Here is a 22,039-nt window from a genome sequence, read left to right on the forward strand (position 1 = left end):
GTGACAGGTTGAGGACTGCCCCTCGCAAGATGCCATTGGCTATTCCAGCATTTGGAGGCGTGTATTGTAATTTGATAAGCCAATAAGCCTTCGTTCACAAAGTCACAGCCAGCCACTAACTTTTGACATCAATATTACAAATGGTGTTTTATGAATGTCATGTTAGATTTTTTCAAACGGATAATTTCCTGCATAGTATTATTTTGATTATTTTGTATTGATTTTGCATATCACACTATATAGCTTTTGTCAGGAGGTCATTTTTATTTACAATCTCTCATGTCTTGCCCAGTGGATGAGGTGAAGCAGTTTAGCAATGTAGCAGAAAATAGGTTGAAGTACCTCTGCATGGGACAGTTCAGGTAAGGTGACGTAATTACACCCCATGAAGTGCCTCTGTGAATGTAAGCTGTAAGCTATTTTTGAATGTCAATAGACCACTGACAATTTGCTAGGGTCTGTTATTTGCAATGGTCTGTTATTGTGCTTGAGGATTAGTAAGTAACCATTGTGATCATTTTCCTATATCAGCTTCAATATATAAGCTGTCCCTGTGTTGGCAGTAGGGCCTTAAGCAGATACATTCCAAATGTTCCTCTCAATGAATGTACTCTCCCCACTGGGCACACACTGGTTTTCATTTTCAACTAACTAACTTTGAACCAACGTGGAATATAAGTTGAATTGACGTCTGTGCCTATTGGTTTACTCTAAGGCTTTAAACGTTCTCTTCCTGATCTGTTGTTCTGGCTCTGCTTAGCTTAGTCTAATATTAACTGTAGGTACATTATGATCCTTACCATGCATGACATAGCCAAAGCTGTCAGAGCTACCACCCTCTTATGTGACACGTCATTGTGCAGGCCAGCTCTCAAATGCACAAAGAGTGAGAATAATGCATGGTTCAGGATTTTTAAGCCCTTGAAACCTCAAGACAGGCAGTAAGTTTTCCTTATTGTTAATCAATGGTGCTATAGTCCAGTTAAAGGCTCAGTGCAGTCAAAAACGTGATTTGCCTGTGTTTTATATGCATTTCCCCACTATGAGGTTGGAACTATACTGTGAAATCATTAAAAAAAATATGATAAGGCCCTTTTAGAGCTGTTTAAAAATAGTTGCTGAAATTTCAACCTGTTTTGGTGGGATGGAGTTTTGACCTGCCTGGTGACATCACCAGGTGATAAATTACTTACTAGACCAATAAGAAAGAGATTTTGAAACCTCTCTGCCAATAACAGCTAGTTTTCTGTTTTCCCCTCGCCACTCAGACTACTCCCAGACAGTCAAAATTATTGTTTGAGAAATTGCTCTTTGCTAAGAAGCTATTTTTGTTTATTTTTGACCATTTTAATTGAAAACAATCACTGTAAGGCAGTTCGTTGTTATGCAGAAATGATTTGATATTGAGATAAAAGTGGCTGCATTGGACTTTTATCCAACTTTATTTGGTTTGTAATCAGTTGGTTCCATTTAACAAGTAGCCCTGAATGGTCAGGCTGTGTGGGTCATATCGCAATGCCCTAGATTCCAATCTGTGGAAATCTTCTGACAATACACAGCAAAGAGGATGGAGGTAAGCTCAGGTCTCTAGTCATCCAGCTAAAAGCATTACGTATCGGGTGTGTGTGTGTGTGTGTGTGTGTGTGTGTGTGTGTGTGTGTGTGTGTGTGTGTGTGTGTGTGTGTGTGTGTGTGTGTGTGTGTGTGTGTGTGTGTGTGTGTGTGTGTGTGTGTGTGTGTGTGTGTGTGTGTGTGTGTGTGTGTGTGTGTGTGTGTGTGTGTTGTTGAAAGTGCCTCACAGCTCTGTTTGAGTGGTCCATGCTGTGTTTTGATAAAGATGGGAGTAGAGTAAACGTAGTGGCACACTGGAATGTTTTTTTCCACACAGACACAGTGGAAATACCTCATTAAATCTTTGGCCTGTAAATACTCATGGTTGTTTAGTTTTTGCCTGACTGACCCCTAAAGTTATCATATGTCATTTATACAACTTCACAGCTCAACACAGCTCGACACTCTGACATACAGTACTTTTTGGTTGTTTATTTACAAACGGCACATAGATTTCCTACTGTAAATGTTCAGGAGATTTAGTTGATCATAAACCAACAGCTTTGCACTGCCTTTTCTAAAGACAGCTAGAATAAATTATATGTGAAATCCAAGGCCTCTGAGAAACTCCGAACATTTAGCTCCATGAAACCGAATGCCTCTAGAGTAGTTTTATGACAGGAAAACCAGCACCACTCTCTGAAGTTCTAATAACCTAAGCAGGTACTGGGACTACAAAGGCATTTCTCACTTTAAAGGACAAAGGCATTTGTCACTTTAAAGGGGCCTGTAAAAGGCCAGGCACCAGGAGTTGATGGGTGTGGGTAATGGAAAGTGAGAATTTAGGAAACATTTAGAATTTGAGATCTTCTCAGATACAGTGGATCAGACAGGTACACTACCATCAGAAACTATTCACAACTCTTGACTTTTTCCACATTTTGTTGTGTTACAAAGTCAGATTAAAATTGATTTAATTGTACTTTTTTTGTCGATGATCTACATGAAATACTTTAATGTCAAGGTGGCGGATAAATTCTAACATTTGTCAAATAAAAATCATAAACAATAACAACCTCTTGATTATTTAAGTATTATTTAAGTATTCAACCCCCTGAGTTATTATCATGTTAGAATCACCTTTGGCTGTGATTACACCTGTGAATGTTCCTGGGTGAGTCTCTGGAATGTACAATATTTGCACATTATTATTGTTTAAATGTTTCATGCTGGTTGTTGATCATTGCTAGACAGCCATTTTCAAGCCTTAACATAGATTTTTAAGTCAAAACTGCCACTCAAGAACATTCAGTGTTGTTGTGCAACTCCAGTGTATATTTGGCCTTGTGTTTTAGGTTATTGTCCTGCTGATATTTGAATGTGTCTCCCATTATCTGTTGGAAAGCAGACTTAACCAGGTTTTCCTCTGGGATTTGCCTGTGTATAGCTCTATGCTAGTTTATTTTATCATAAACTCCCTAGTCCTTTCAAATTACAAACATAGCCATATTTTACTAGGCAAGTCAGTTAAGAACAAATTCTTATTTTCAATGACAGCCTTGGGATAGTGGGTTAACTGCCTTGTTCAGGGGCAGAACAACAGATTTTTACCTTGTCAGCTCGGTGATTCTATCTAGCAACCTGCCGCCCCATATCATGATGCAGCCACCACCTTGCTTGAAAACATGACAAGTGGTACTCTGTGTCGTGTTTTGTGATTTGCCTCAAACTTAATGCTTTGTATTCAAGAGATAAAGTTACTTTTTTTGACACATTTTTTTTCCAGTTTTACTTTAATGCCTTATTGTATGTTTGGGAATATTTTTATTCTATACAGGCTTCCTTCTTTCCATCTTCAGTTCTCTCCTAATCACAGCAATTAAACCTTGTAACTGTTTTAAAGTCACCTTTGGCCTCATGATGAAATCCCTGAGAGGTTTCCTACCTCTCTTGCAACTGAGTTAGGAAGGGATATTTTTTCTGCTTTTTTATTTTTACCCATCTACCAATAGGTGCCTTTCCCTGCAAGGCTTTGGAAAACCTCCCAGGTCTCTGTGGTTGAACCTGTGTTTGAAATATTAATGCAACTTATTAAGCACATGTTTACACGTGAACCTATTTAGGGTTGCCATAATAAATGGGTTGAATACTAATTGACACAAGACCTTTCAGCTTTTAATTTTTTATTAATTTGTAAACATTTCGAAAACCATAATTGCACGTTGACATTATGGGTTATTGTGTGAAGACCAGAGACCAGTCTTCTAAATTGAATCAATTTTAAATTCAGGCACAACAAAATGTGGAAAAAGTCAAGGCGTGTGAATACTTTCTACAGGCACGGTGCTGTAATTATGATGGTACTGAACGCTCCACCCGCCTGTACCACTTTAGCACCTGGACATGTTTGAAGTGTTGACGATGTCGTTCAAGTGTTGAACTCCAAGGTAACCTGCCTAAATGACTATAGCCCCGTAGCCCTCACATCTGTAATCACGGGCACATTTGGAAAAGAGACCTCAATATGTCTTCCCTGTCAAAATAAAGGGTGAATAATGAAGTGCTTTGAAAGGCTGGTCATGACACGCATCAACACCATCATCCCAGACACCCTGGACACACTAATTAGCACACCGCCCACAACAGATCCACAGATGACGCAATCTCAATTGTGCTTTAGAATGCTGTTTCCCATCTGGACAAGAGGGGAAATGACTATGTGAGAATGCTGTTCATAGACTACAGATCAGTGTTCAACACTATAGTCCCCTCCAAGCTCATTAACAAGCTGGGGACTCTGGGACTGAACACCTCCCTCTGCAACTGTATCTGAAGCCACCTGACATTTACATAAGTATTCAGACCCTTTACTCAGTACTTTTAAGCACCTTTGTCATCGATTACAGCCTTGAGTCATCTTGGGTATGACGCTACACGCTTGGCACACCTGTATTTGGGGAGTTTCTCCCATTCTTCTCTGCAGATCCTCTCAAGCTCTGTCAGGTTGGATGGGGAGCATCGCTGCACAGATATTTTCAGGTGTCTCCAGAGATGTTTGATCGGGTTCAAGTTCCTGCTCTGGCTGGGCCACTCAAGGACATTCATAGACTTCACGAAGCCACTTCAGCGTTGTCTTGGCTGTGTGCTTAGGGTCGTTGTCCTGTTGGAAGGTGAACATTTGCCCCCAGGCTGAGGTCCTGAGCACTCTGGAGCAAGTTTTCATCAAGGATCTCTCTGTATTTTGCTCAATTCAACTTTCCTTCGATCCTGACTAGTCTTCCAGTCCCTGCGTCTGAAAAACATACCCACAACATGATGCTGCAACCACCATGCTTCACCATAGGGATGATGCCAGGTTTCCTCCAGACGTGATGATTGTTATTCAGGCCCAAGAGTTCAATCTTGGTTTCATCAGACCAGAAAATCTTGTTTCTCATGATCAGTCCTTTAGGTTCCTTTTGGCAACACCAAGCAGGCTGTCATGTGCCTTTTATTGAGGAGTGGCTTCCATCTGACCACTCTACCATAAAGGCCTGATTGGTGGTGTGCTGCAGAGATGGTTGTCCTTCTAGAAGGTTCTCCCATCTCCACAAATGAACCCTCGAGCTCTGTCAGAGTGACCATCGAGTTATTGGTCACCTCCCTGACCAAGGCCCTTCTCCCTGGATTGTTCAGTATGGCTGTGTGGCCAGCTCTAGGAATGTTGGTGGTTCCAAACTTCCGCCATTTAACAATGATGGAAGCCACTGTGTTCTTGGGGACCTTCAATGCTGCAGACATTTTTTGGCACCCTTCCCCAGATTTGTGCCTCGACACAATCCTGTCTCAGAGCTCTATGGACAATTCCTTTGACCTCATGGCTTGATTTTTTGCTCTGACATGCACCGTCAACTCTGGGACTTTATATAGACAGGTGTGTGCCTTTCCAAATCATGCCCAATCAATTTCAATTTAGCACAGGTGGACTCCAATCAAGTTGTAGAAACATCTCAAGGATGATCAATGGAAACAGGATCCACCTGAGCTCATTTTAGAGTCTCATAGCAAATGGTCTGACTACTTATGTAGATACGCTATTTCTGTTTTTTATTTTGAATTCATTTGCAAAAATGTCAAAAAATCTGGTTTCGCTTTGTCATTGTGGGATATTGTGTGTAGATTGATGAGGATTTTTAAATTGATTTAATTCATTTTAAAATAAGGCTGTAACGTAACAAAATGTGGAAAAAAGGGAAGAGGTCTGAATACTTTCTGAATGCACCGTACATATCTACCTCTAATCCCTCGTACCCCCCCTACATTACCATACCATATAGCTACCTTCATTCTTGTGCATTTTATGCCTCTTATTTTTTGTTGGGAAGGGCTCACAAGTAAGCATTTCACGGGAAGGTCTACACCTGTTGTATTTGACGCATGTGACACAAAAAAATATATTTGTTGGATGTGTTGTGTTTGTTTAGTGCCAGGTGGCTCCTGAGTCTGTGGGCTGTTGGAGTATTCTAGCTATCCATGTCTGAGGAAAACAGGACCCGAGACAATCACTCACCCTGCATTTTATCTGCCTGCCTACCGGCCATCTCTTTCTTTTTCTTTCTCTCTCTCGCACTCACTCTCTCGCTCTCCCCATGATGAATGAACTGCCACGGAATAAAGCCAATCAGAGAGGGAAGCAAAAGACAAAAGACGAAAAACAACTGTGAGAAAAAACAAAAACAAGCCTCAATAACCAACAGGGGCTTCATTCCTGTCCACAGCTCATCCGTTATAGCCAGTTTAGAAGGTGGGTGGCCCTAGCGGGAAGTGGTGGGGTATGTGGCAGTGGGGGCTAGTTCAGCTCCGAGTGACCCCCCCCCCCAAACTGTGAGGGGAGTATAGGAGAGCAGAGGGGTGGGTTGGGTGAGACAGAAGGATGGGGTGAGGGTGAAGAGGAGAGAGGAAGAAAAAAAAGAAGCTGGATTGCACTTTGTGGAGAATGTTTAGTTTAGTTATCAAAACAAAAGTATTGTAACAGATGGGGCTGGTTACACCTTGGAAACGGCATAACAGCGGGGCTGGGAGTGCCAAGGGAGCTTATTAGGCTTATAGGAGAGCCAGAGGGAGACTGATGGGGCTCGCAGCCGTAGACACACACTTCAATGCTGCAGGGGAGATATAAAAGCCCTCTCACACACAGCGTCCAGCTTCACTGAAGTGCTCCATGTGACATGGGTGTGAGTTTCTTACCACAGAGAATGCTTCCTCCAGGACACCAAAGGACTCAGCTTGAAAGACTTTAAAGAAAAAAGAAACAGTTGGTTTGGACGGCATGTGACCACAGAAATTGCCTGTGTTTGAGGATGGGTGTTTTCTTGGGCTAAGTAACAGACAAGTTTTTGGACTTATTTTTGTCATGCTAATGGTGGACAGGTACTGTCAAGCAGTTTGCGGAGGAAAAGACAGACATGTTTTTGAACTCTAACTGTTATTGTGCCTTTTTTGCTACTTTTTATCATATATTTTTTTTAATGATCCACAATTTATCCAAACCAAACTTTGAAAAACGGAAGTATTGAGCGAAGATGGACTCCTCATTCACCTCAGAGACGTTTTACAATGCGGGGTCGATAGCTGACCCCACCACCAGTTACCTGGACGAGGACATGTATCTGCAGGAGGATCTGGATGTGTTCAGTGTGACAATGGCTGTTCTCTACCTGGCTGTGTGCATTGTAGGGCTGGCCGGGAACACCCTGGTCATCGTGGCCATCTTAAAGCTGGACAAGATGGCTTCTGCCACCACGGTGTACATCTTCAACCTGGCCTTGGCCGACGGCCTCTTTATGGTGGGCCTCCCCTTCATCGCCATCCAGAATTTCCAGAACCACTGGGCATTCGGGGACCTGGCCTGCAAGCTGGTCATGGTCCTGGACGGCATCAACCAGTTCACCAGCGTCTTCTGCCTGACCGTGATGAGCATTGACCGTTACATGGCGCTGGTTGACCCTCTGCGGTTCGCCCGCTGGCGCACGCCCAGGCGGGCCAAGATAGTCAGCAGCTTCCTGTGGCTGTTCTCTCTGCTGCCTGTCCTCCCCATAACCATCCATTTCTCGGCTAGGGACGGCCTGTGTAACCTGGACCCCCAGGTGGCTTCCGAGGCCTGGTGGCTGGCCTTCATCACCTACACATTTGTCCTGGGCTTTGCTCTGCCCTTCCTGGTTATGATTGTCTCCTACACCGCCTTGGTGGTCAAACTGAGAACCCACCGCCACCAGGCCAGCTCCCCAAGCCAGGAGAGGCCTTGCCTGGAAACCCAGGTCACCAAGATGGTGGTGGCGGTGGTGCTGGCATTCGCCGTGTGCTGGCTGCCGTTCTACGCCTTCAACTTCTGCTCGCTGTACCATACGGACCTGGTGCTGACCTTCGCCAGGTGCTTTGAGTTCGTGGTGCTGTTGTCCTATTCCTGGAGCTGTGCCAACCCCATCCTGTACGCCTGCCTCTCAGAAACCTTCGGACGCCACTTCCTCACCCTCCTCTGCCCCACCAAGAGGTTTCCCAGTGTGCAATGCAACCCTGACACGGAGCGCTATGACCTCAATGATACAAGCGGGATGGGCAACAGTGCGGTGGCATAGAGATTCCTGAAAAACATTGGAAACTTTTTTATGTACGCCAACTTTCCCTTTAAATGATGACATTTTATTCTGTCTTTGGACATGTCCTTTGTATATAAAGGAGGTTGGTAAAGATTAGTGTGTTTTTCTATACAAGTTTTTCTACATACATTTCTGTACAGCTGTTTTTCTACTGGATAATAGGTTTTCTATTTCTGCACCGCTCTGACTTGTTCTCTAATTTCATTTCTAATAAGGCTGCGGTGAGGCCCCGCTGCTCTATCACACCACTGTAATTCGATTTTCCATAACTAATTAAATGAGGAATAAATTCTGTGACAACCGGGAGACAACAACAGGTGGCATGTAAACAAGATGGTAGCAACAGTATGTGCCGCTGGCCAAGACAAAAGAGCTCCCAGAAGACCCACAAAAGACGTTGACTTAACACTTTTTTGACATTTTCAGTGACGTCATGAAGACAGCTCAAAGACGTTTACTTTATGGGACATTCTTCCTACAGAACTGTTTGGGGTGAGATACAAAAGACAAGTAGAAAAGGTGTTTGGTTCATCCCAAGATTAGTCCTATATCGAATGGTCATTGAGTAAGAATGTTTATACTGTAACTATGGATGGTTTATACTAATTAAAATGGAATAGAGTGAGGTTTTTCACGATAAAGGCAGATGAATGAAACATGAATTACTTTATGGGAACTTCATGATCGAGCAACTGATTCTTTATCAAGACAATGGACATAGAAAATACAAGACAGAGATTGATGGCATAATCATCTTTATCATCATTATTCAAATCATAATCATCACTGCCATCGTCATCAACTATTTTTGTTGTAGTTGCTTTCGTGTTGCGTTTAACGCCCAACCTATTGTCGTGTTAAATTAGTTTCACAATTTACAAATATTGTTTTTATGGGATACGTATTACATATTGCTGATTGAATCTCACTTACTCACTACAGGATCATCACCTTTCTGTTTTAAATATTAAATCACACGAGAGAAAAGTAATTGATGGAAATTTGCATTGAAAACATACAAAGCACAATTATGTGCTTTGTCTTCTTATGTTCATAACAACTATTATTAATCTGTGAGGCTCAAGTTAAACTGCTTAGTAGCATGCGTGTCTGACTGAAGCCTACCTGGTATATAAACAGTTGACTTGTGGTGGATTGATTGTGTGGTGAAGTCACATTATGAGAGAGGCTCTGACTAGGGTTGCAAAGGGATGGTATATTACTGAAAACTTTTCATGTTTACCAGTAAACTACCAGAATGTTGGTACATTTTTCAAGGATTTTACGTCTTCTATCACAAGACATCTAGTGACCCTTTTTGGTACTTCAGATTATCACAGGTGTCTGTAATTATCTCTGGCCCTCTGTGTGGCCTTATCACATTTCAAATTTATGAAATCATTGAATAAGTTGATTTTAAAATGAAAAAATCTCATTTCAAAGCTGTAAAACATGAGCCTAAATATAAACCTTCAATTTAGTGAAAACCACTGATGTTTAATATGAGGGTTTCAGCATGAAATATCCTACATTTTAATTTATTTTACGATGTCATTATGTATTGGTTGTCAATATTTTAGCATCAAACTGGTGGCAGTTGAGAAAAAAGTAAATAGTTGGAAGAGTTGCAGAGTTAATTGAAAATAATGGCGTTGTTGATTAGAGACTTTTAAATTAATTAGGTTATTTTCTCTTGAACCATACACTGTAGACTATTAGAAACTCATGGACAATATGGACACAGATGAAATACTATATATGAATGCCTTTTTTAAAAAGTTATTCAAGAATAAATTACCAAAGTTACGATAGATTGTCATAGATTATCTGTTAATTACCAAAATTACTGAAGATTCTAGTAACTTTTGTAAATTATCAGTAGCTTTGCAACCCTTATTCTGACCAATTCTCTGTTACAATTAGTGGTTCTCTGTGAAGCGTAGTCTGGAGCTGCTTTGAGTCTAAAGTGTAAGACCTGCTAACTACCCACTGGTTGAATCAACGTTGTTTTCACATCATTTCAACGAAGTTATGTCGACCCAGTGTGGAATAGATGATGAATTGACATCTGTTCCCAGTGGGTAGCGACTTGGGCTAGAGGTGTCTGGCAAGTGGACTATGTTTATGAGGCAATAATATGTGGAGCCGTTTACAGAAAGGTTTCAGAGTAGTTGACGTTCCACTGGCTATAAAATTGCTCCTTTTCAAGGGTTCACTGACAGATTTGACAGATTTCAGATGAGTGTAAATTGTCGCTTATTTTTGTATATATTTTTTTTAACAACCTCTTATTGCAAAGGGAAGATAATAAAAAAAGATTTGGAAGCTTTCTGCCTGGCCATATTTGAGGGACAATGAGGAAGAAATAAAGTGAACCCACACAACTGGACTCCATAGCGGTCTATGTGTATACGTGGGCCCCCAGCCCTCGGAGCTCGAGGTAAAGGGTTGACGGTCAATGACACATAGCCACGCTTGATCAATATCGAGGGCCATTGGGGGCATGTTTGCTTAATGCGTCATCATTCTGGGTTTGAACAACATGAAAGGGAGATCAAATTCTTGACTGTGACTCCAAGGTCGTATATGTGCAATTCTATGATGTGCAAGTCCATAGGAATTATGGGTATCTGCAATTGGGTCATTAGGGGTCACTGCGTTTAAAAGATAATCCTACACCAGGGTTATTTCTGCTAGATGCGATCCAACCCTGTTCAGTAATAGGAGCAGCTGCTAACTGTCTGTGAGAGACTGCAGTAAAGAAAAGTAATGGCCGCCATGGGAGTGTAGGTGGGAAACGAATCAATAAAGTTAAATTACACAATTTATGTCTGATAGCTGTCAGCACGTCTTTATCAATAACTCTCTCAATCCCTCTCTCTCACACACAGACACACACATCCCATTGGGCACACACTGATTGAATCAACGTTGTTTCAACGTAAATTGTCAACATATTGTGCCGTGGAATCAACATGGAAAATATATTGCATTTTTAAAAAAGTTATCAACCAGGACTGTTTTCATATAATTTCAACTAGCATTGAAACAAGCAGTAAACATGTCGGCAGCAGTAAACATGTCGCCCCCCATGAATGATGCAGCACTCACCCTTGGGCCAATTGAAACATTGCGTATGACTAACACATTTCAGTTAATTATTATAGCTCCCGCCATGGGCCAATCAGTGTACATGTCGTATTTCTATGATTATTTGGTTGCGTTCTCAATTCAACAACCAGTTTGTCTACAAATTAATGATTTGATATGTTGGAATCACGTCTCCAACTCAACCAAAAAGTTAAAGAATAGCACCAAATCAAACGTTACATGTTGTTAGGTTCTAATTCTCAGAGTAAATAACTCAACGGTGTGTGTGTGTGTGTGTGTGTGTGTGTGTGTGTGTGTGTGTGTGTGTGTGTGTGTGTGTGTGTGTGTGTGTGTGTGTGTGTGTGTGTGTGTGTGTGTGTGTGTGTGTGTGTGTGTGTGTGTGTGTGTGTGTGTGTGTGTGTGTGTGTGTGTGTGTGTGTGTGTGTGTGTGTGTGTGTGTCAATCCTTACATCTTTTATGGGTCGACAGGAAGACGAAGTGATAGGGTAATAAAGTTTCAGATGGATATCTTGAAGTATGAGCAGACTACACAACATTTAGTGGAAAGTCACCCAGGTACATTTGGGCAAATCGTGAAGGAGACATTTAAATTCACTTTACAATTTTCTGTGAGAATATCGTCATCTGTATACTTGGACTTTTTATTTCGTTTTTCCAGTATTAGTAGCCATATTATAAGTTCAACATTTGCAAAACAACCAGTTTTCATAACTTCACAACTCTCCATATTCTTCTAATTTGTCACGGCCGTTGAAAGAACTGGACCAGGGTGCAGCATGGGGAGCGTACATATTACTCTATTTCATATGACACCGACAAAAACAATAAACCATCAAAAACAACCGTGAAGCTAAAGGCTATAGTGCCAACAAACAAAGACAACTACCCACCAAGACATGTGGGAAAAGGGCTGCCTAAGTATGGTTCCCAATCAGAGACAACGATAGACAGCTGTCCCTGATTGAGAACCATACTGGCCAAAACAAAGAAATACAAAACATAGAAACATGAACATAGAATGCCCACCCAAATCACACCCTGACCACACCAAAAGGGCGTGACATAATTTTTGTCCAAAACGAAAAGCCTTGCTGTCGCACAAGGTTAGCAGCTACATATGGGAGTATCCGGAAACTCCCGTAAAGCCCAGCTCATTGGCTATCTAGCTAGTGAAGACCGCCCGCGTGCCATGAAGGTGTCGCTCTCTAACCAAATTTGGTGTCCTATAGGATATACTACACCCCTAATGATATAGTGAAGTCTGGTTACGTTCTAGGATCTCTGAGGAATAAATACGAATGTGATTTGACTGATTGAAACAACATCTAGGGTTATATTTTCACAGATTCCTTTCTTTGCAAATTGAATGAGTGGAAATACAAAATCAATGGTGCATGCTATATGGACTTTTTTAGGATATGAGAAATGATTTCTCTAACAAAACAACACTTCATGATATCTCTGGGAGCCTTTGGATGATAAATCAGAGCAAGACTTCAGAATGTAAGTACACATTTCACCTTCAGAGGTGAATTTAACCAACCTATCGCGGTGAAAAAAGTGTTTTGTTGTTAGGAGCTCTCCTCAAACAATAGCATGGCATTTTTTCCGCAGTAATAGCTACCGTGAATTGGACAATGCAGTTATATTAACAAGAGTTTAAGCTTTCAGCCGATATAAGACACTTGTATGTACCGACATTTGTTGTTTCTCTAAAATCTGCGATCGTGACACAAGGCGCTGCATGATTTACAACTGACGCCTATCCCTATTAACATCCGATGTTAAAACCAATCTCTATCACTCCTCGGATACTATACTTCTGAGTATAACAATGTCCCAAGTTTAACCCAGAATCTAACAGTGTGTTATAAATCAATTTGATTTGATTCAGTCCTATTCTTCAACTTAGATTTTTGGTTGAGATGGAAATGTAAATCCAACGTATTTCTAACTTTTGTCGACTACATTTGATATCAAACAACCATCCTTCACGTACAATACAATATCCAAAGGTAAAAGTCTATTATTAATATCATGCATTTGGCGTCCTATTGATAGGGCTACGGGTGACTACTTCTAAACTTTCTAAGAACCAATCAAACCATGGATGAATGACAGTGTGCCGAGCTACACGTTGAAATGATGGTGTGCTTTGGGCAAATCAAATGTCAATGTAGCCTGCATAAGTCCAACCTCACTCCGAATGTACTTTCACGTACAGTTTGTGTAAGAAAAGTAAGTTACCCAATGTGATTTCGGCAGTCTGCGCAAAGAAGTATGAAAGTGATTAATGTCTAAATGTGTTGATATGATGGCTCAGCTAAGAGAAACACAGGTTATTTCTTAAGCTAAGCAGAGTACATAGCAGGAGGCATCTGGATGGTGGACTCACTGAAGTGCATCACCTGTCCTATAACGGTAGGAGTCACTATTCAGGAAGAAATCATTCGACTGTGGCCTCATATTTTATTTCAATATGCCTCTATGTTTGTATTGATATCGTGATGTCAAAAACAATCCCTCTGGGCACAGAGGTCAATTCAACGTTTATTCCACGTTGGTTCAATGTAATTGCATTGAAATTATATGGGAACCACATTGATTCAATCAGTGTGTGCCCGGTGAGATGATATTCATTCAAACATACCATTGATTCAAGCATACCAAATAACCATTGATTCAAACATACCACATAAAATATGTCTAATCAAATCTCAAATTCAACATAATATCTACCACCCAATCAATATAGGATAAATGTTTTTTTGTTTTTTTATTTTGTGGAATTGTCAACGCAATTTCAATATATACATATTTCTGATGATTATGTTGAAATTAGATTGACATAACCTGACTAATAGGTTGTTACATCAATATATTTAAGTTGAGATCTTACCCTAGTTACATTTTTTCACAATGCTGGTTGAAATGAGATGAAAGCAGTACTCTGGTTGAAGAATTTTTCCCAAATCATATGAATTGTCCACGTTGATTCCACATCACAACACATTGACAAATGATGTTGTAACAACATTGATTCAACCAGTGTGTTCCCAGTGGGATAGCATCTCATTTTTCATCCTCAGACAGATTTTTTTTTTAAATGTCAGGCTTTTAAAAATAATTTACCAAAGACCCACTCTGAATATCATATCCCAACATAGTCCGAAGAAGATAAACATTCTTTCATTTTCTAGTCACAACAAAACTCCAGAAGTGGGCTTATCACTAAGCTTTGTGGTACTGGGTTCCCTGAGTGAGGCTGACTCGCACACTGATAACAACAGTTCTCCCAGGCAGGCTATGTAATCTCTGGGTTTGTTGTTCTCATGGAGAGCCTGGGGGGGTCCTGGTAGTTTACTCCATGTTTTTCTCCGGCAGCAGGGAGAGAAAATCCCTCCTCATTACAAACAGATATGACAGCTTTAAACGTCCAGGAAGCCATAGAATAAACAAGGAAATCAATTCAATGTTCACCATACTCCTATGCTACCACTAGCTTTAAAACCAAGAATGGAGGTATGACATCGCAACTGCTACTTTTTGATTCATTGAGATTTGGTCTTCACATTCCTGGAAAACATCTATCAAACTATCTCCTGGTTGGAGAGTCAATGGATATCATGGTCATGATTGATATCAGAATCCTTGTGTGTGCAGGTCCAGAGGTGTCAGAGAAGAATCACAGCATGCCACTTCGCTATCTCTATATCCTCTTGACGTGCCACACTCTGCGACGTGCTGCGAGGGCAGACAGAGCGGAGAGAATCAATGTCATGGATGTGGGGAATGGAAAAGCACAACAAAACAACATGGCTGCAGATGACCTGAGATGGGAAGATGTGATGTGTCCACTACAGCACAGCGGGTTGTTCTTCAGAGGTAAAGGAGTCTCCCACTCAGACTCTGACCCTGGGGACTCTTCTGGAACAAACAGCCATCAATCCTGGTTCTAGCCCCCACACATCCACTCAAGCATCCTTACAAACAACTGTCAGTGGTTATGTGATAGATCATGGGGGAAAGAAGACGACAAAAACAAGTAATTCATGCCATAGCCTGCGCAAGATCTGGAACTGAAATGGCACATTAAAATACTTTCATTTTAAAGTTGGCAAGGATTGGAAGCTTTGAAGCTTCAGGGTACTGATCTCAAAGCCTTGAAATGTTTTAAATACCCACGTTTTCTGGAATATCTGTGAGATATAATGGATGGTGGTAGTCTGTTGGACAGGCAGTGACAAGTTTGACATGTTTATTAAAGTCATTTTTGGAGGTTTTGGAACAGCTAAAATAATAAAGATAAGAGCATACCCAGCAAACCAAAACTGGTTCTGTTAATGTTTCCTGAACATTTCTTTACGTTGTGGTAAAGGTGTAAGAACATTCCCCGGAACACTTTACTTGGACAGTCCATCTGTAGATGCTCTAACCCTAGCCCTAACCCTAAACTAAACCCTAATTCTAAACCTAACCCTAACCTTAGTAAGCAGTTGCTTATCAACAGTTGCTTATCAACAGATAAGCAACAGATAGTCATATTATCAACAAACTATCTGTAGAACATCGACAGATGGACTATCCGCCCTGTCCAAATAAAATGTTGTTTTTTTTGTCCCGCCCAAAAAGTTAGAACAACACAACATCTGTCCAGTTTTGCTTGATGATTATAACCTGGGTGGTTCGAACCCGGAATGCTGATTGGCTGACAGCCATGGTTTTTCAGACCGAATACCACGGGTATGACAAAACATTTATTTTACTGCTCTAATTACATTGGTAACCCCTTTTTATAATAGCGATAAGGCACCTTGGGAGTTTGTGGCAAGTGGTCAATATAACATGGTTAAGGGCTGTGTCCAGGCACTCCCCTTTGCATCATGCGCACGAGCAGCCCTTAGCTGTGGTATATTGGCCATATACCACACCCCCTCAGGCCTTATTGCTTAATTATACAATGTTGGCATTGTGTAATCACCAAGAATGTTAACAGATCATATTTGGCCTTGCTGCTATTAACGCACTGAACAACTGATTCATACATGGGAAAACAGACAGACAGTCAAAAAATAAATGAAATAAGTTTGTTTTAACGTATCTGAGATCGTATTGTAAGAAAGATCAGGAAATGATTTCTAAACTACTTCCATGTGCACTGAGTGTACAAAACATTAGGAATACCTGTTCTTTCCATGACATAGACTGACCAAGTGAATCCAGGTGAAAGCCATGATCCCTTATTAATGTCACTTGTTAAACATTGAGACAATTGAGACATGGATTTTGTATGTGTGCCTTTCTGAGGGTGAATGGGCAAGACAATAGATTTAAGTGCCTTTGAAGGGGGTATGGTAGTAGGTGCCAGGCGCACCAGTTTGAGTGTGTCAAGAACTGCAACGCTACTGGTTTTTTCATGCTCAACAGTTTCCCGTGTGTAACAAGAATGGTCCACCATCCTAAAGACTTCCAGGTTACTTGACACAACTGTGGGAAGTGTTGGAGTCAACATTGGCCAGCATCCATGTGGAATACCTTTTGACACCTTTGTAGAGTCTATGCCCTGAAAAATTAAGCCTGTTCTGAGGGCAAAAGGAGTGGGTGCAACTCAATATAACAAAGGTGTTCTTAATGTTTTGTAGACTCAGTGTACTGAATGTTCAGGTGCCATTTTTGGAACAATCACGTCATAACATCACATGTTGTTCTTGATGATGTCTCCATGAACATAAGCAGAACATTCATGTAATCTTTTCTCAGAACCAATGTAATTGAATTCAGACACAGTCACTTTCAAGATTACACCCTTCATAACGATGAGCAAAAAATACTATGAAATAAATATTACGAATACTGAGCTATATTGTATGCTCAAAAAAATAGGGGAAAATATATTACTTTATAATAATACAATTGCTCAAAGATAAATATTTTGTTTAATAATACAAACAAATCTCTAAAGGATAGGTGTCAATTCTTGGCACCCCTAAAGATTCTTATGAATAAAATCAAACAAAATTAAATCTGCATTAACATCCTACTTTTCTAAGTTCATCTCAGTTTCAGGAATTGTATTGTGGCCTTCCATGGCTTCCTGATTCACTGGGGTCTAAACATTTTGTAACACGCATGTAAAAATCCATTTTGGAAAAGATTTCACAAGCAAAAAGAGACAAACACCATGGGACCATGCAGCCGTCATACCGCTCAGGAAGGAGACGCGTTCTGTCTCCTAGAGATGAACGTACTTTGGTGCGAAAAGTGCAAATCAATCCCAGAACAACAGCAAAGGACCTTGTGAAGATGCTGGAGGAAACAGGTACAAAAGTATCTATATCCACAGTAAAACGAGTCCTATATCGACATAACCTGAAAGGCCACTCAGCAAGGAATAAGCCACTGCTCCAAAACTGCCAGATTACTGTTTGCAACTGCTTTTTGGAGAAATGTCCTCTGTTCTGATGAAACAAAAATAGAACTGTTTGGCCATAATTACCATTGTTATGTTTAGAGGAAAAAGGGGGAGGCTTGCAAGCTGAAGAACACCATGCCAACCGTGAAGCACGGGAGTGGCAGCATCATGTTGTGGGGGTGCTTTGCTGCAGGAGGGACTGGTGCACTTCACAAAATAGATGGCATCATAAGGTAGGAAAAGTATGCGGATATATTGAAGCAACATCTCAAGACATCAGTCAGGAAGTTAAAGCTTGGTCACAAACGGGTCTTCCAAATGCATAATGACCCCAAGCATACTTCCAAAGTTGTGGCAAAGTAAGGACAACAAAGTCAAGGTTTGGAGTGGCCATCACGAAGCTCTGACCTCAGACCCATAGGAAATTTGTGGACAGAACTGAAAAAGCCTACAGCACAGCAAGGAGGCCTACAAACCTCACTCAGTTACACCAGTTCTGTCAGGAGGAATGGGCCAAAATTCACCCAACTTATTGTGAGAAGCTTGTGGAAGGTTACCCGAAACATTTGACCCAAGTTAAAACATTTCAAGGCAATTCTACCAAATACTAATTGAGTGTATGTAAACTTCTGTCCCACTGGGAATGTGATGAAAGAAATAAAAGTTGAAATAAATCATTCTCTCTACTATTATTCACATTTCACATTCTTAAAATAAAGTGGTGATCCTAACTGACCTAAGACAGGGAATTTGTACTAGGATAAAATGTCATGGAATTGTGAAAAACTGAGTTTAAATGTATTTGGCTTAGCTGTATGTAAACTTCTGACTTCAACTGAATATACTGAACGGGGTGGCAGGTTAGCCTAGTGGTTAGGGCATTGGACTAGTAACCATAAGGTTGCAAGTTCAAATCCCCGAGCTGACAAAGTACAAATTGTTTGTTCTGCCCCTGAACAGGCAGTTATCCCACTGTTCCGAGGCCGTCATTGAAAATAAGAATTTGTTCTTAACTGACTTGCCTAGTTAAATAAAGGTTAAACAAATAATAATAATAATAAATAAATAAACAACTCAAATATAATCACAACATGTAAAATATTGGTCCCAATTTTCAACAATCAAAAATGTTGTGCACAAATGTATTTACATCCCTGTTATTGAGCATTTCTCCTTTGCCAAGAGTATCCATCCACCTGACAGGTGTGGGATATCAAGAAGCTCATTAAACAGCATGATCATTACACAGGTGCATACAGTGGCGAGATCCTGAGGCCCATTGTCATGCCATTCATCTGTCGCCATCACCTCATGTTTCAGGATGATAATGCACGGCCCCATGTCGCAAGGATTTGTACACAATTCCTGGAAGCTGAAAATGTGTCAGTTCTTCCATGGCCTGCATACTCACCAGTCATGTCACCCATTTGAGAATGTTTGGAATGCTCTGGATCGACGTGTATGACAGTGTTCCAGTTCCCGCCAATATCCAGCAACTTCGCACAGCCATTGAAGAGGAGCGGGACAACATTTCACAGGCCACAATCAACTGCCTGATCAACTCTAATCGAAGGAGATGTGTCGTGCTGCATGGTGCAAATGGTGGTCCCACCAGATACTGACAAATGTTTTAAGGTATCTGTGACCAACAGATGCATATCTGAATTCCCAGTCATGTGAAATCTGTAGATTAGGGCCTAATGAATGTATTTCAATTGACTGATTTCCTAATATGAACTGTAATTTTAATAATTGTATATAGCCTAAATAAAGGATGAGAAGGTTAGGCCTAACCCCAGAGAGATAGATGTAGAGTATGCCAGTGGCATGCTACAAGATAAACATTTGTTTATGTCAGATGGCTACTGCATCTGCTACACAGATATAAACGTATATTCAATCTGACTATTTTGTACAAAAAGGAGCATTATATATTGTTAGATTATATGAGTAAATTTGATAGGCCTGAAACAATCTTCCTCACCTCAAGTTCAACTGTCGGGGTCAGTTGGAGCGCCATGGCGCACTGCAGTAGCTAAAGCTTAATAATAGCCACACCATCCCAAACCTTCACAAAGGTTTCTAAACTGTATTAGGTTAATACCAATAGTAAGTCAGGTTTATAGGGAAAATAAGAGCCGAGGGGTGAAAATAAACCTTGGAAAAATGTACTACCCTTCCCTGTGCCAAATTAAAAAACACTGCTATTTTGGACCACCCCTCCCCCTCAGTAAATATCGATCTGTCCCTAATTGAGTGACTGTCAGTGACTGACACACGGTCGTGGCCAAATGTTTTGAGAATGACACATATTAATTTTCACAAAGTCTGCTGCCTCAGTGTCTTTAGATATTTTTGTCAGACGTTACTATGGAATACTGAAGTATAATTACAAGCATTTCATAAGTGTCAAAGGCTTTTACTGACAATTACATGAAGTTGATGCAAAGAGTCAATATTTGCAGTGTTGACCCTTCTTTTTCAAGACCTCTGCAATCCGCCCTGACATGCTGTCAATTAACTTCTGGGCCACATCCTGACTGATGGCAGCCCATTCTTGCATAATCAATGCTTGGAGTTTGTCAGAATTTGTGGGTTTTTGTTTGTCCACCCGCCTCTTGAGGATTGACCACAAGTTCTCAATGGGATTAAGGTCTGGGGAGTTTCCTGGCCATGGACCCAAAATATCAATGTTTTGTTCCCCGAGCCAATTAGTTATCACATTTGCCTTATGACAAGGCGCTCCATCATGCTGGAAAAGGCATTGTTCGTCACCAAACTGTTCCTGTATGGTTGGGAGAAGTTGCTCTCTGAGGATGTGTTGGTACCATTATTTTTTCATGGCTGTGTTCTCAGGCAAAATTATAAGTGAGCCCACTCCCTTGGCTGAGAAACAACCCCACACTTGAATGGTCTCAGGATGCCTTACTGTTGGCATGACACAGGACTGATGGTAGCGCTCACCTTGTCTTCTCTGGACAAGCTTTTTTCCGGATGCCGCAAACAATTGGAAAGGGGATTCATCAGAGAAAATGACTTTACCCCAGTCCTCAACAGTTCAATCCCTGTATCTTTTGCAGAATATCAGTCTGTCCCTGATGTTTTTCCTGGAGAGAAGTGGCTTCTTTGCTGCCCTTCTTGACACCAGGCCATCCTCCAAAAGTCTTCGCCTCACTGTGCGTGCAGATGCACTCACACCTGCCTGCTGCCATTCCTGAGCAAGCTCTGTACTGGTGTTGCCTCGATCCAACAGCTGAATCAACTTTAGGAGATGGTCCTGGCGCTTGCTGGACTTTCTTGGGCACCCTGAAGCCTTCTTCACAACAATTGAACCACTCTCCTTGAAGTTCTTGATGATCTGATAAATGGTTGATTTAGGTGCAATCTTACTGGCAGCAATATCCTTGCCTGTGAAGCCCTTTTTGTGCAAAGCAATGATGACGGCACTTGTTTCCTTGCAGGTAACCATGGTTGACAGAGGAAGAACAATGATTCCAAGCACCACCCTTCTTTTGAAGCTTCCAGTCTGTTATTCAAACTCAATCAGCATGACAGAATGATCTCCAGCCTTGTCCTCGTCAACACTCACACTTATGTTAACGAGAGAATCACTGACATGATGTCAGCTGGTCCTTTTGTGGCAGGGCTGAAATGCAGTGGAAATGTTTTGGGGGGATTCAGTTAATGTGCATGGCAAAGAGGGACATTGCAATTCATTGTATCACTCTTCATAACATTCTGAAGTATATGCAAATTGCCATCATACAAACTGAGCCAGCAGACTTTGTGAAAATTTATATTTGTGTCATTCTCAAAACTTTTGGCCAGGACTGCACAAGACAAAAACTGCTGGTACACAACAATATGTCGAGCACCTGGTCATATTCTACTTTTCTTACTCTCAATTCTTACTCTCAATTGAGACCCCGGCTGAATTCCTTTTTTTTTGGAACCAAGTTAACCTAGTGTGCAGTACATGCCTCATGCGGAAGAAGGTGCTTGAACAAGGGAAACTTTCTCAGACGCTTTTGACAGAGATCGTTCATTAGATGCTTATCCTCCAGTGTTCACTATAAACTCTGGTTGCGCAGTCTGTCGCGCTCGTGTAAACAGATAAAATGCTCCGTCTGGTGACTGACCCAACCGTTTCCATTAAATACATTAGTACGAGCACATATCCTCCCAATAAAATATAAGACGAAGGAACTCTTAATGGCAGTTTCCTTCACGCAGGCGGATGGACACTGACGCACATTGGGGGAGTTTGGTGAGGAGGGAGGAGGGGCGAGAGCATAGCGGATCGGCAGCTCCATCTGCATGCAGAGATGAAA

General features: G+C 41.2%; 1 protein-coding gene across 1 annotated transcript; it reads left to right on the top strand.

Annotated features, from left to right (window-relative positions):
- Positions 1–6,662: 6,662 nt before the first annotated feature.
- Positions 6,663–9,211, top strand: LOC124048211 (somatostatin receptor type 5-like). The gene has a single exon (XM_046368760.1). The coding sequence runs from the start codon at positions 7,112–7,114 to the stop codon at positions 8,162–8,164; it is 1,053 nt and encodes a 350-aa protein (XP_046224716.1). The 5' UTR covers positions 6,663–7,111; the 3' UTR covers positions 8,165–9,211.
- The last annotated feature ends 12,828 nt before the right edge of the window (positions 9,212–22,039 follow it).

The sequence above is a fragment of the Oncorhynchus gorbuscha genome, linkage group LG11 (assembly GCF_021184085.1).
Source record: "Oncorhynchus gorbuscha isolate QuinsamMale2020 ecotype Even-year linkage group LG11, OgorEven_v1.0, whole genome shotgun sequence".
Classification (NCBI taxonomy): Eukaryota; Metazoa; Chordata; class Actinopteri; order Salmoniformes; family Salmonidae; genus Oncorhynchus; species Oncorhynchus gorbuscha.

What these genes read in the sequence shown, in the direction of transcription:
- LOC124048211 (XM_046368760.1), top strand. Translation starts at nt 7,112, where the DNA reads ATGGACTCCTCATTCACCTCAGAGACGTTTTACAATGCGGGGTCGATA.